This window comes from Nicotiana tomentosiformis, chromosome 2 (assembly GCF_000390325.3).
Source record: "Nicotiana tomentosiformis chromosome 2, ASM39032v3, whole genome shotgun sequence".
Classification (NCBI taxonomy): Eukaryota; Viridiplantae; Streptophyta; class Magnoliopsida; order Solanales; family Solanaceae; genus Nicotiana; species Nicotiana tomentosiformis.
Window position 1 is genome coordinate 17,784,060 of NC_090813.1, and position 16,298 is coordinate 17,800,357.

The window sequence follows — 16,298 nt, forward strand, 5'->3', positions numbered from 1 at the left end:
GGGTAAACTCTGCCCACATTAATTAAGCTTTAAAAATCAACTAATTATATTTTGAGAAATATCTTTTTCTCAAAAGTATTTTTGAAAAAAAAAAGTAGTATTTGGTTAATTAATTTGAGAGCAATTATGTGCAGTAATTAGTATTTGGCTAAACTTTTAAAAAGTGTTTCTAATAACCTGTTTGGCCAAACTTATAAAATCAGCTTATTTTGAGAAGTGTTTTTCTGAAAAGTACTTTTTAAAAAAGTGCTTTTGGTGAGAAGCAGTTTGTGTTTGGCTAATTAATTTGAAAAGCACTTTTGAGCAGTAATTGGTGTTTGGCCAAACTTTTGAAAACTGCTTCTAAGTGTATTTTTCTCAAAAGTGCTTCTCAGAAAAGTGCTTTTGAAGAGAAACTACTTTTTTCTGCTTCTCAAAAACTGCTTTTGTTTCTCCTCAAAAACACTTTTTTCCTTCCAAAAGTTTGGCCAAACACCTCAATTTTTGGCTAAAAGTGCTTTCGGCCAAAAAAAAAATACTTTTGGCCCAAAAAAAAGCTTGGCCCAACAAGCTATTAGTGTATTTTTCTCAAAAGTGCTTTTCAAAAAAGCTATTTTTTTAATTCTCCAAAACGGCTTCCGCTTCTACTCAAAAAAACTTTTTTTCTTCTAAAATTTTGGTCAAATACTTCAACTTTTAAAAAAAAAAATTTAAATTAAAAAAAATGACTTTTGTCTTTGAGAAACTTGGCCCATACAGGCTGTAAGAGGAGGAGGAAAGCATTATGGTACTATAATAAACTTTTTCACTCTTTTTCTTTCTTTTTTTGTAATAGGAAAATGAAAAATTGGAGATGGCCAAGTGCTGAGTTGATCTATGACTTGTGCTATTCATATATTTATGTACATCCAAAAGAACGACAGAAAAAAGAGTGAACGAGCTTTATATTGCAGCTAGCTGCCGTGAACAAAGAGAAAAAGGTCCATATATATTCCCTACAAGTCCTTTTTATAAGTACTAGAAATTCAAAGCTTTTATTTCTATAAGGACACGATCCGGGTCTATCGCTCTTTTCATCACCTCTTCCTCCTACTGTCCTTATTCTTCTTTTTTTAGTTTAATCATTCGTTATTCGAAATCCACTAAGCTCGACTCAGTTCCTCCTTTCTTATTGCTGACGCTTTTAATTTGTTTTTTTAATATTTTGGAAATGGATGATCATGAGTATGGAATGATGGATCTAACACAGTACTTGAACGGAAGGCCTATATTTTCTTCCAATATTCAGCCACATCTGCAATCGGATTTTTTATGCAATCATCAACACTATGAGATGGTAATGGCTACTACTGTGCCACAACATGACAATTGTCTTCCTCATCCCACGGCAACTGCAACTGCTAGACCTAGTGTTAGTGGCGGTGGCGGTGGCGGCGGGGTCACGTTTAGTACTGCGTCGGAGATGGAGGGTTGTGGTGGTGGTGGTGGTGGTGGTGCTATGCGCGGAGGTGGTGACGGCGGCAATGGACGGTGGCCAAGGCAAGAGACTCTTACACTACTTGAAGTTAGATCACAACTTGATTCCAAGTTCAAGGAAGCTAATCAGAAAGGTCCCCTTTGGGATGGAGTCTCCAGGTATACTATATATATATATATGTACCCTCCCACTAAATACTTTAACCTAATTCAACGGATGGGGTTATTCAATCCCCGAGCTTCTGGCCTTGAGAACTGACTTAGGATTTGTTACTTAGATAGTGAGTAGCAAAAAAATGGTTGGGTTTAAAGCTTACAATTTTCACTTTTATAGTCGGGTCACGACACCCGTAAAGTTCGGCAAAAACTCCATATATACATGCATATGTCCTTAGAAAATAGTGATATATTAGTAATGGGCACCATGTATACAAAGCAGATTTTGATTGAATCCAAAAGTACACCCGACCTTCAAATCCTGGCCGGTTCACCTCTGCTTTCACGCACCAGCTTGTGAAGCTACCTGAAATTTCCCTCATTAGCCGAAGGCGGAACCAGCTCCTCCCGAACCATCCTCAAAAGTGTATAAAGGGAGAAACTTTAATTTGCACGCCTAAAAATTCTGTTAAATTGTGTGATAATCTCATCTAAACGATTATGCTAGGAGAGAAAGCAACACTTGTGTTAATTATATATGTCGTCTCAACAAATTCAATAGATGGCCAACGTCTCTATTTTACTTCTTCCTCCCATTTTTTTTTTTTTTATATGTTTAGTTGTATTAAAGTTGTCATCAATTTTATTTTGTTTTTGTCTTTTCTTGTTTTTGGGGTGGGGTGTGGGGGAGGTCTTAAGTTGTTTCTTGATGGGAAATACCCAATTTTCTCAGTACTGTTCAGAACAAGAGTTGCTTTTATGTGAGGTTTTCTGTATAGGCAGCAATTGTAAGCAACCTCCTCAGTGAATTAATTGGTTACTATTTGTGTGTTAGAAAATGACAGCTCATTGAAGTTCAGTTGGAGAATCAGTTGTTATTTTCATCTTTATTTCGTCACTTCTGCTGTTTCATTACCTCGCTTTCTGATCATCACATAATTTAAGAATGAGTAGCTGGCTTTATTCAAGAGACTTTTTACTTCCTTTTAGCTAGAAAAATGGCAGGATTCTTTTGGATGCCAAGTACCTATTTTGCTGCTTCCATCAATATCACTTGAAGTTGTACCCCAAAAGAAATCAATATCACTTGAAGTTGTTGCCTGTTGGACTGACCATTTAGCCATTTAATCTAGGGTTCTTTTATATTCTATCTATTCCATTTTATATGTTACTCTTTTCTAATATGTTCTCGGAAAAAAAATGAAGCGTTTCTATATTTTGTAAACTCTTTAACATTAAATTTCTCATTTTACCTTTAATGTCATGTTTTTTAGATCATAAAAATTTCCTGATACATTTAAAACCCCAAGTTCTAAGAGTGTTTTTGGTATGTGCCAAAAGTCTGTCTTGCTCTTAAATTTCGCGTTCAGTTAAACACCAATATAAGTAACTGATGGAGTTGATGGAGTATTATGTACTTATAAACCTTAATTAACACCCTATAATCTTCTAATGCATGCCTCTTTCACCTCCAATTTTAGGATTATGTCTGAGGAACATGGATATCAAAGGAGTGGGAAGAAGTGCAGGGAGAAATTTGAGAACTTATACAAATATTACAAGAAGACTAAAGAAGGGAAAGCTGGAAGACAAGATGGCAAACATTATAGATACTTTAGACAGCTCGAAGCACTTTATGGTAAAACAAGCAATACAATCTCAATATCAGAAACCAACAATATTGGAAGCAGTAATTTTCACTACAATGCCATAAACAACAATAACCAAGAAGCTCATAATTTTCATCCTGAGGGTCCTAAGCTCTCTGATAGTCTTAATAATCTCTCTGATTCCTCTGATTCTGATCACGCTACTTCATCCGATGATAGCGAACTCAATACGGACAATGATTTAAAAAAAAAGAGGAAGAAGAGAAGGGGGAAAAGGAGTTGGAAAGCTACGATAAGAGACTTTGTGGACATACAAATGAAGAAGTTAATAGAGAAACAAGAAGCTTGGTTAGAGAAAATGATGAAGACAATTGAACACAAGGAACAAGAGAGGATTTTAAGGGAAGAAGAATGGAGGAAACAAGAGTCAATTAGGATAGAAAATGAGCAAAAGTTTTGGGCTGGTGAAAGAGCATGGATTCAAGCTCGTGATACTGCTTTAATTGATGCATTGCGTAAACTAAGTGGAGATCAAGAACTGATAAAGAGTAATAAAAATGCTTCAATATGTAAAGACATGAATTGGGATGACATCAATAGAATCAAGTGCAACAAGAAACAAAAAGAGAATTCCTTGAGCTCATATTATAATTTCAAGAACAATGAAGAAGGGAGATCATATTGTGAAACATCAAGACATGTACCAAATGTTCACCAAATGATGGATCCTGGGATGTTTTAGGTAAGTGGTTAATTTAAGTTTGATTGTGATATTTTTTTTTAATGAGGTGCTAACTGGTATGTGGAATATTTAGGGATTATTGAAATTAACTTATCCTAGGAGATGAGATTTAATTGGGTCGATTTTTATCTTCATTTTTAATTATTTCCAGATATTCTTTTGAGATTTAATTTCTTTATCTTAATGTTGGTCTGAGACCCTGATATGATGTGCTTTTTCCTTCAATTTTTGTCAATTAGCTGGTTTCCACATGGCTTCGACTTATCATCCCCTAGTTGCTTTGTTTTTTTAGAGTAAAATAATTTTATTGATGAACTTTTCTGAGCACAATTCTATGTATTTCCTTAATTCCAGGGTTTAAGCAGCATATTTATGATACGGACTTATGTATTTGATCTCCATGAAAAGATATTTCATGAGTTTATAAAATTTTTGAGATAGTTGCTTTGTTTTGATGTTAGGTTAATATATGGATCTCTTATGTAAGTGGTTAGTGAGATATCTGAGTTCGTTCCCTCTATCATGAACTAAAACCATAACCCTTCTTCACATTAGTCCTTTATGCAATTTTATTTTTGTTATGTTAAAATGTGTAAATCAGGCATGAAATTCTTTTAAATGAGAACCATCTTCAAGCAATTTTTTTCACTTATTTATTTGATTAGCTAGGTAATGATCTTGAAGTCTTAACGATTTTCAGGAATTATCGATCAGATGACACCTTAGTTTTTTTGTATGGTAAAAGTAGCAAACCTTCACGTCTGTTTCTTTTTTCTAATTTTTTTTTTTTTGGCCTAAACTACTTTCCTTAAGCTTGTGTAGATACTAGATAATACGCAAATGTTAACACCTGCCTCACTTAGCACTTGGCAATATATACATTTATATATAGTATGCATTCTTCAGTTTTTCTTTTAAAAAAAAAAAAAAATTTAACTGGCTCTGCAAGGCTCGTAGGTAAGCCTGAAAATGGAGTTGTCATTTAAGGTCAGGATTTCCAAGTTGGATAATGAGGTGAAAACTAGATAAATAGTACTTTTTTTTTATCTCAGTTACTTGTCAAAACAATGGCATCATATTCATATCACCCATGCATGCATAAAATTTCTTTCTTTTTTCTTTATAATTTGACCACACATAAGTTGAGGATTCCCACAATGTGGTTTGAATAACTTGTTTGGAATGAGGGTAGATTTTCTTGTAAATTTTGGAGAACATTGGAAGTAACAAAAGCGAAGGGCTGAAAAAGAGATAATATAATTCATGAAACAAGAAAGAAATAGAGAATAAAGCTGCGAAACTAATTGATCAGCTTTGCCATTTGTAGTTCTTTGTGATCAGTGTGGAAGCTTCTTCCTTTACTCTATCCATGAATATATATATGACACTATTACACGACAGTTCGAAAAGCCCTTCTAATTAATGCATGGTTCTGACTACTCAGGAACGTCTGCGAACTTTAATTTTCCACACTATTCATTCAGGGTACACATAAAACCGACAAATCGTACCAACCCGATAATTCGAGTCAAACCGAGAGGAAAAAACTCGACTATGGTTTGGTTTGATTTGGTTTGGTGTTGGAAAAAAAAACCGGCCATATTTGGTTTGATTTGGTTTTAACTAAAAAAAAGTCAAACCGAAACCAAACTAACCCGACATTATATGTATAGAAATTTTAAATATATTTAATACATAAAAAATATTTATGGTAACATAATTTATAAATATTTTTAAAGTTTTTTCACAGTTTTAGAGTGAAAACAAAAACTAACTCTTTTTGGCAAAAGACTAGCTTGACGTGGAAATTTGAATATAGCGCAACTTTGGGGTTTGCCTGCTTACCCTTCTCGAGAAGCTTTCAGCCTGTTACTTGGGAGAGAATAGCTATCTGAAATATTATGAAAGGATAAGTTACAGCAACGAAAAAAACGACTTAGTTGCTTATTTCAGTGTCAAACAAGCACTAATTTCGGACCGTTCGGATTGAATATGAAAATTTTGGTTTGGATTTTAGATTTTCGGATTGAAAGAAATTACAATCCAATTCCAATCCAAATAAGTTCGGATTGATTCGGATTTTTTAAGTTCGGTTTCTGATTAATCGGTTTGGATATTTTGAATTTTTGGTTTTGAGCTTATAAGTTGAAATATTTCTTCTTTTTACAAAAAAAAAAATGAATATCCAAATGAATTACTCATGTTAAATTGCTTGAAAAGTTCATCATTTTCACTGCAATCATCCAAATAAAGTATTCAAGTAATGAAATTATTATCAATGAAATGTAAGACAAACATTAATAAAGTCGATAAGAAGTAGCAATAGTAAAATCATATCCAAATAAAAAGTATTCTGACAGAAACTTAGTAATTAATACTGAATATATGAGATAATATCTTATGGGTAGGGTATTTAACTTCTTACTATTGACATATGGATAATTACTAAATATAATTTAGGATTTTCGGATATCCAAATATTCGAAGTACCAAATCCAATATCCAATCCATAATCCAAAAATTTTAAAAATTAAATCCAAAATCCGAAAAACCAAACCAAAAATCCAAAAAATTAAGATTTCGCTTTGGATTTCGGATTTGCCTAAGCCCACACCTAACCCCAATAATTAAGAAGACAGAAAATATAGACGAGGAAAATCAGGAGGAGAAAAAGAAAAAGAAAAAGAACTACCACCATCTGATCAGATTCTATGCACCAGTCCAGGGGCGTAGTTAGGTAGAGAAAATTGAATATCATCCGTTGAAAAATTACATTCTGCAAATAAGGCAAAAAAGTTTTTTTTAAAAAAAATATATATTGTTAAACGTTTTTCCAAAAACTTACATTGTGCAGAAAGGTACCTTCTTCTTTTTTTGTATAAATTATTGAATCCATTTGATATAAGGTAAATTACAAGTGAAATGACAAATTAAAGGAGTTCAAAAAATTGCTTTTGTTATCGATTCAAATCTATTGCGATATATTAAAACAGACAGAAAATTTTGCAATAATTTTTATAAAGTTTATAGTTTATATAAGCCATTGCAAGAAACCGTTTTTATTTTTGTTTATTAAATTTAGTTCTGGATAATTATTTATGCACAATAAAATGAGACATGACGCACAAAATATATACAAATCACGAAAGTAAAATGTTCACCAATCATAATTCCAAATATCCACCAATAAAAGCAAAATGCAAAATAGTGTCTAGCAACTTGAGAGCATATATGTTCTCACATGATAATGAGAAAAATTCCAAACTAAGAGTTCATAAAATATTTGAACACACTACTGATTTCTGCAACAATCTCATGATTCTAAATAGCGTCTTCATTCTCAACCCTCTGCTCATTTGATTCGCCTACAAAAGATAATAAATAAATATTAGCAAATGTTTGGAAAGAAATACATTCTCAACATATATACTAATTTCACAACTAAAGTTGGAGTAGGAATGTACAACAATCCTAGCAAACTTAACCAATCAATAAACTTTTCAGTAAAGTTTCCCCTATATATATTTGGCAAAAACTCTATCCCGTAAACCTTTTTTATCATACATGTTCATATCCAACAACCAATTTCACATACAACCATCACCTGCTCAGTACATCATAGCTTGAAGTATTGAGCAAATTTACTTAGTAGAAAATTACTTTAACCAGTAATTAACAGTAGAAAACCATAAATAAGACATATTATAAAATCTCATTTCAAGAATTGCATGCATTCTTTTGTTTCTTAACATGTGTGTAAATTTTAAACTTGGGTACAGAACATAAAGGGGTAGGTTCATCTCAATCAAGTGTAGATGTGCATTTTCACATTGAAGTGTTGAAGTGTGAAAACTCCAAAAACAATTACTGCATCAACAACTTTAAAAGCTTAGTACAGCTCTTTTCAACTTAAGAATGTCAAGCTCAAGTGAGTTTAACATCTTTATCAAAATTTCATAGTTTATTTGAGATCTCTAAAGACATCCAATTCTAAAGACATTTATTCTATGTATATAGAACCCAAGTAGTAAACTCTGTTTTACTACTGATTTTCGAAATCAAGTAGAAGCAATACACACCAGAAAATAAATCCTCTCTGAATTCCTAGCGATTGAGAAGAAAAAAGAGAACAAAATTTTCAGCAGCTTCCAACTTATCTTTCTATGGTATCTCAAGGAAAACTTACTTTGCCTTGTCATGAAATAGGCCATCATTATCGTCATGTATGCTGGGACCTTCATCATCATTATTGGGTCGTTCACGTTTTCTCCAGAAATATCCTTCCCCGTGAAAATTCCATTTGCTGTATCCTTTAACAAACCCGTAAACAACCAAATGATCCTCCACCACATTTCTATAATACCAATAACGATTAATGCACTTTATACAAGGGCACATTATTTCTTTTCCTTGAGCAGCTCGTTCAAATGCAAAATCAAGGAAATCATTCACTCCACGGATATATTCATCGGTTTCTCTTCGAAGATTCATCCAACTTTTATCTATGTTTTCCATTGAATATCCTATGTGACACAAGCAAATCACATAAAGCAAGAAAAACCAACATAAAAATCTGAAAATTAAATATAACCAATGAGTTTTGAAGAGTTCACATGCGTACCTAGAATAAGAAATTTCAAATGTACAAATGTTATCTACCCGAAATATAGAATTGTTGATGTCTTCTATAACAATGTCATCTTGTTATTCACTTTTGATCAGAACATTGGTTCCTTATCCCTCCCATCCCACACCTGACACCACCACCCTCTTATATGAGACAGTTCTACAAGTAAACATAATATCAAAGCTGGCAGAAGTACAGTACAAATCTGCCACCCATCAACAAGAATTTTCCAAGTATTAAGCTCAAGAGAAATTGTGAATCCAAAATACATATTCAAAGTCGTACTCCCTTCTAACAGTTTAAGCTTTTAAATGCCATGATTCTCAACACGGCGTGGTGTCAAAATAGAACATAATATTCTGGTTTTCTTGTCTGATGGCCAGAGTTAGGCTTTTTTTGAGTAATTTCTTGATTTGATTAGAAGTAATTTGTGTAGCATTCAACTCGTCTAGATTCTTCATTATTTGGAAACACTGCCGCCATACCAATTGTTGGAACAAATGATTTCTACTGCTTTTAGAGCGGCAGCGGACACACTAAACAGAATATCATTTGAAGCGGCGCTCAGATGCTTGCAAAGTACATTCTAGCACTTAATTGACATTGAAAAACGGATAAATCTTTTCCTAGTTTTTTAAGATCCTGGAGGCAAGCACAGGATGCAACTAAGGAGAAAGAAAAATGAAAAAACATAAACCAGCAGCTAACAATTGTCTTACTACGTAAACTGCAACTAAAAAGTAGCTGCTGCAATGGCACAACCACTGCACTATCTAGAACAGTAAATCTTCATTACACCTTAATGACAAAAAACAGTACTCATTAGTAAAAACAGTAATAGGCTCATTAGTATTTTAATGTATATCTTAAACATAGCTAAAGTTAAATGATAGGATTCATTTGTATGTCAATCAACCAGGGCAGCGAAGTTAGTGTATAGCTCGCTTGCAGATAAGCTAACTGGCAATTTTCGCTACCGTAAATAAGAATCTTGGCCACCAACGTTAACCAAATGTCAGCCAAACATAAAATGCTAGGAAGAAGGAAATAGCGGCTCCAAGTCAACAACAGAACCCTCTCTTCCCCGGCCAAGAGCTTCATTCCAGAAAATTTATAAGAGAATCACGCAATTCAGAACTTTAATCCTTAAATTGCAAGCAGAAATGGAGCTTAAAAAGGGAGGATGCTTAATAACTGAGCTTAAACGAAAACAACACAGCTGAACTACAGGTGATCAAATGTTTGTTCGAGTTAATTAACGACAGAAATCAAATGCCCATAAGGAATAACCGAATAGTCATCTCAGATTAATGAAGAACCAGGAATACATGTTCAAGGACACATTCAAAGACTTTTGGAAGTACAAAACATAATATATTACTCCCTCCGTTTTAATTTATATTGCATATTTTCCTTATTAGTCTATTCCAAAAAAAAATGACAGATTTCTATACGAGGAAGCAATTTAACTTAAAGACTTTTTATTTTACTCGTTTTACCGTTAATGATAAGCTTCTATACATACACAAATGATAATGAACCCATAAAGCTTTTACGGCCTTCAAGTGTTTAAGAACAAGAGAGACAACCCACAAAATGGATTTAAACTTAGCATATAAGCTGCAAGTTGAGAACCACAAATGAAGTATAAACGAGAGAGACATACCACAAACATTAGCTTTCTTCTACTTAAATATTTTTCAATTCCTAATGTGTTAAAAACGTATGATAAACATGGGAGTTATGAACCTGGAGAGGGTTATACAGATTCATCTAACTTTATAAACAGGTTGATGCTCTGCTTGGGTAGTTGAGCATAATGGGCAAGCAAATCGAAATAAGAACATCCTCTAAAACCAAATTAACATAAACCCATAAGGCCAGTGGTGGATCCACCCTTTAGGGTGGGGTGGTATGGCACCCGCTACGTTGGCAAAATTATTATATTTTATGTAGAAATTTTTTTAAACGAGGTTAAATATTTGATCCCGCCACCCCCAGTTGCAAACTAGACAAAGGTGCCATCAGGGGTGGCCCAACGGTGTTTGGGGCGTAAAGCCAAACTTCAATGAGGGGCCATTTAGTATTAAAAAACTCATTTAGTAAAACTATATTTAAAGTTTATTTTTCTAGTTTTTGAGATGTAAATTATTAATAATTTATTTATAATCGATTTCTTGACTAGGATTATAAATAAATAAAAAGATGATACATATACTTACAAACAAAAGATATCAAAAAATAATAAATTCTAGATGCAAAGTAATAAAAAAAGTACAGAACAATTGAACTTGGTTTAACAAACATTTATAGATAGATTGATATTACTTTTATTGCTTCAATATTTTTGGTGCAATGCCGGGAAAGCTTGACAAAAAAGGGTTGCAATTGCTTTTTACTATCTTACTTGACGGAATGTTTTATGAGATAGTGAACTTGTAAAGAAAGACAAAATAATCAAAGTAATATGGGCCTCATGATAATGATGATAGTGTATAAATGAGTCAAGAAACATATTCACACCTAAAGTTTAGGGGCGAATCCCAAAAGTAACTATTCATATTACCAAATTATCTCTTATTTCCTTTTTCATGAAAAATGTATTTTTTTTTTATATATTAGATATTTTTTTTAAAAAAATTATCATATGCAGCTATTTAATATTAGAAAATTTTGGGCCCCCATAGATATGGAACCTCAAGCGGTTGCTTGAGTTGCCTTACCATCGGGCCGCCCCTGGGTGCCATAGCCGGTAGACCTTTTTAAAAGTTTTTCTCGTGTGTAAAATTCAAGTTCGAATTTATCTTGAACCTTATCTGACTTTCCCTTTTCGTTCTGCATTTTATTTCCTTTGTGCCAATCATTTTCCTTTTTGGCTACCTCTATTTGTCGTTTATTATTTTTTATATTTTTTTCTATATTCTATTATTTTATTTGTGATCTTTAACAAGATCACTCAAAAAAGAGCCTCCAAAATTTAAAATTTCATAAAATAAGCATCTCTATTAATCTCAAATCTTTTAAAGTAATTTTTTTCTTTCAAAATCAAAAAACTTGGGTCTTGATAGGAATTTTGGATTGAGATCAACTTTAATTTTTATAATTTTTTAATTATAACATAAAATTTTGTGTTATTCTATAATTGTTAAATACAACTTAAATCTCTTTACTATTAAATTATGATGAATATTTCGTAAGCATTGCCTAGAAAAATATGAGATTTATTATTTTACTTTTTGGAATATTGTAGTTTATCTAATTCTGCATTTACTCATGGGGTATAGTTTATCTATTGAAGATATTTTTTTATTATTCTTATTCGGATTGGTGAAATTCCCTTATTGGAGATGTTATTTTACTTGTGCAGATTTATTTTAGCATACAAAAAAGATGTAGTTCCCAATTAAAAATATTGAATACTTGTATTGTTAATAATGAAGGTGTGATTCCTTCTTTAAAATGCTAATTACATTTGCTTCTTGATGTATGAGATGTAATTTTTATTTAACAACAACAACAACATATCCAGTGAAATCTCACAAGTCGAGTATACGATCGAGATATAATTTTCATATTTGCAAATAAAAAAATGCCAATTAAATTGCCCGAATAAACTAAAAAAAATGAATGAAACAAGTGTTCCGAACAAACTCTATATTAATTATTACAAGATCTATATTAAAGAAAATTATGGCACCCGTAACCTTCAAATCATAGATCCGCCTCTACATAAGGCCATAACATATTTACGAAAATCAGAAATGAAAATTGAAATGATACCTTTGATAGTACTGCAGAATCACAAATATATTGTTAATCCCAAGACCGGTTCAATGACTCTAGCGATTGTTAACAGCTTCGTCCGACAATTGGTCTTACCCAACAAGAATTACCACAAAATGGAGAAGACAAGAGAATAAACCTGAACCCTAGGTTGAAGTTTGTCTTCAATTTGTTTCAATTTTCAGTCTTTTAAAATGGGAAGTGTTTTCTTTTGCGAGTTGTCCGAGGAAAGCTTAACAGGAGTAATAATGAATTAGAAGAGCTACTTTATGCAACGGTTGCGTAACCGTTGCAATAGATCAACTTATTATAATGGTTTGTTTTCAAAAATACAACGGGCTTGTTCGAAAAAATTTCAATAGAGGCAGAGCTACACTCGAAAAATATTTCAATAGAGCTTTTGCAATACATGCTACCCTTGATCCTATATCCGCGGCCAAAAATGAACTAATCATTGCAAATACTAAAAAAAAAAAAAAGAACTGATCATATATTCGCGGCCAATTATGACCGGAGACTGATTCAGGATTTGATGAGTACGGGTGCCACTGTTTTGATCCACTATTTAATATAAACGTATCAAAAGTCAAGGAAGTGAATTAGGATGTGTACATCTGGTCGATTCGCTCTGTTTTGAATTATTTCGGTTCAAGTCGATCATTTTAGAATTAATTCGGTTAGCTTTACAATTATTTTTTATTTATTTTTTTATAAACAAGCACGTGATAACCAAACTCAAAATGTCTGATTCTTTATTCAAAATCAAGGAAAACATAATACTAACTAGATAAAAACGAAAAATAATCAACGCATATTCAAATTATTATTTTAAGATCTAAAAAAAGAACCAGAAGCAAATATACTTTTATGATTTAAATAAATAATTGTACATAGAGAAGAAATACAACAATTAAAATAAGAGAAATTAAGAAAAAGAAAAAATGGAAAGTGGGAACAAGTAGGGCAAAGAGCCCAAAAAAGAGAAACTACCATTCATGTCCATTTGTAAATAACTTATTACAAAAATTGACCAATTCATAAAATATTACTAATATTAGTCAATTAGTTATTAGAATATATTGGGTACATCCTAAGGAGGTTGAATGTCAGATTTGGGATGATTTGATGGAGTTTTCAGGTGGTTTGAATTGAAAATTCGAAGTAGAAGATGAACATGAAAAATAATGATATGTTTATCATATTGTATCATTTGTGTATCACATATGTATCATATTTGTATCACATGTACAACAACAACAACAAACTCAGTATATTCCCAACAGGTGGGGTCTGGGGAGGGTAGTCTGTACGCAGACCTTACTCCTACCTAATGCAGGTAGAGGGGTTGTTTCAAATAGACCCTCGGCTCAGGAGGGGTAAGAAGAAGAAGAGGAAAGCAAGGAAGGAAGAAAGAAGGAAGAGAAAAGAAAAAGGGATAGATAAAGGATAAGTAGTACAAAATAATAGCAACAGGGAATACAATATCTGAGGCGAACAAAACCACATAACGTAATAAAAACCTAAGAATATGAAGGGACATGCGTGCTACTAAGACTATCGGTGAACAACTAAAAACTACCCACTAACCTTCTACCTTAATCCTCGACCTCCACACCCTCCTATCAAGGGTCATGTCCTCAGTGAACTGAAGCAGCGCCATGTCCTGTCTAATCACCTCTCCCAAGAATTTCTTAGGCCTATCTCGACCTCTTCTCAAACTCTCCATGGCCAACCTCTCACACCTCCTAACAGGAGCATCAATACTTCTTTTCTTAACATGTCCGAACCATCTCAGCATCGACTCCCGCATCTTGTCCTCCACGGAGGCTACTCCCACTCTGTCCCGGATAGCATTATTCTTAATCTTATCTCTCCTAGTACACCCACACATCCATCTCAACATCCTCATCTCTGCTACTTTCATCTTCTGCACGTGGGAGTTCTTGACTGGCCAACACTCAGCCCCATACAGCATAGCTCGTCGAACCACCACTCTATAAAACTTACCCTTAAGTATTGGCGGCACATTCTTATCACATAAAATACCGGAAGCGAGCCTCCACTTCATCAATCCCTCTCTAATGCGATATGCAACATATTCGTCAATCTCCCCGTTACCTTGGATAATAGACCCGAGATACTTAAAACTCGTTCTCTTGGGGATAACTTGAGCATAAAGCTTTACCTCTACGTCTGCTTCATGGGCCCCGTCACTGAATTTGCACTCCAAGTATTTTGTCTTGGTTCTACTCAGTTTGAAACCTTTAGACTCCAAAGTCTATCTCCAAACCTCCAACCTCGTGTTAACTCCGCTTCGCGTCTCGTCAATCAATACTATATCATTGGCAAATAGCATGCACCAAGGTACCTCCTTTTGGATGTGTCGCGACAGTACATCTATCGCCAAGGCAAATAAAAATGGGCTAAGAGTCGATCCCTGGTGCAACCCCATCATCACAGGGAAATGCTCTGAGTCACCACCTACAGTCCTCACCTGAATCTTAGCATCATCATACACATCCTTAATCACCCTGATGTACGCTACCAGAACGTCGCTAACCTCCAAACACCTCCACAGGACCTCCATCGGGACTTTATCGTACCCTTTTTCAAGGTCAATAAACACCATATGCAAGTCCTTCTTCCTCTCCATGTACTGCTCCACTAATCTCTTTACCAGATGAATCGCTTCCGTAGTCAAACATCCCGGCATGAATCCAAACTGATTCTCGGAAATAGACACGCACCTCCTCACCCTGGACTCCATCACCCTCTCCCAAACCTTCATACTGTGACTCAACAACTTGATACCCCTATAATTATTGTAATTTTGGATATCACCCTTGTTCTTGTAAAGCAGAACCATCGTACTCCACCTCCATTCTTCGGGCATCTTCTTCATCTTAAAAATAACATTAAACAGCCCAGTGAGCCACTCCAAACCTGCTCGCCCCGCGCTCTTCCAGAATTCCACCGGAATTTTGTCTGGTCCCGACGCTCTGCCCTTGCACATCTTACGTATCGCCCCTTCCACCTCATCTACCGTAATCCGCCTACAATACCCAAAATCCCCGCCGACTCTCAGAGTGCTCCAACTCACCCAACACAATGCGTCTATCTCCCTCCTTGTTCAACAGTTTATGGAAGTATGTCTGTCATCTTCTCCTAATAAGTGCCTCGTCCATCAATACTTTGACATCCTCGTCCTTGATGCACTTGACTTGATCTAAGTCGCGGGCTTTCCTCTCCTTCGCCTTGGCTAACCGCTACAACTTCTTGTCCCCGCCTTTTCCCCCGAGCTCTTCGTACAAACGAGCTAACGTCGCGTTCTTAGCCGTCGTAACTGCTAACTTTGCCTCTTTCTTTACCTTTCTGTAACACTCCCAATAAGTCCTTTTTTCCTCCTCATTTGTACTCTCCACTAGCTTCAAATAAGCATCTTTCTTAGTTTCTACTTTACCTTGGACCTCTCCATTCCACCACCAGTCCCCTTTATGACCCCTAGGAGAGCCCTTCGTGACCCCTAAGACCTCTCTAGCAGCTACCCTAATGCAATTCGCAGTCGTGAATCACATACTAGACGCGTCCCCCTACTCATCCATGCCCTCATAGCCAACAACTTCTCCCCTAACTCCTGAGCTTTGTCCTTGGTCAAGTTACCCCACTTGAACTTAGGTTGCCTGCACCCCGCCCTCTTCCTCCTACTCCTCTTTATCTCCAGGAACCCGGATTACAGTCGGGGATGTCCGGACGCGCTTCCCAATCCGCTGAATGTTGCTGCCTCCCGAACCCGTGTGCTTAAACTTAGCTAAAATTGCCTCTCCCGCCCAGTCCAAGATATACGACAAAAACCATAAACTGCCTAGGTCGCCGCCTAGGGCGGCTGGTCCGGGCAATAAAACGGGACAATGGAAGAAAGGGGAAA

At 34.8% G+C, this 16,298-nt stretch overlaps 1 protein-coding gene and 1 long non-coding RNA gene across 2 annotated transcripts; one reads left to right on the top strand and one right to left on the bottom strand.

The window, feature by feature from the left end:
• The first annotated feature begins 879 nt into the window (after positions 1–879).
• Positions 880–4,166, top strand: LOC104113385 (trihelix transcription factor PTL-like). The gene is made up of 2 exons (XM_033660580.2): positions 880–1,614; positions 3,093–4,166. Exons 1-2 carry the CDS (start codon positions 1,190–1,192, stop codon positions 3,961–3,963), a joined length of 1,296 nt encoding a protein of 431 aa, XP_033516471.1. The 5' UTR covers positions 880–1,189; the 3' UTR covers positions 3,964–4,166.
• Positions 4,167–7,074: 2,908 nt separating this feature from the next.
• LOC104113387 (uncharacterized) lies at positions 7,075–12,595 on the bottom strand. Its single transcript, XR_011413712.1, has 3 exons — positions 12,371–12,595; positions 8,150–8,486; positions 7,075–7,328 (listed from the first exon to the last, which is right to left on the bottom strand). It is a non-coding gene; the product is annotated as an uncharacterized lncRNA (long non-coding RNA).
• Between the last annotated feature and the right edge of the window lie 3,703 nt (positions 12,596–16,298).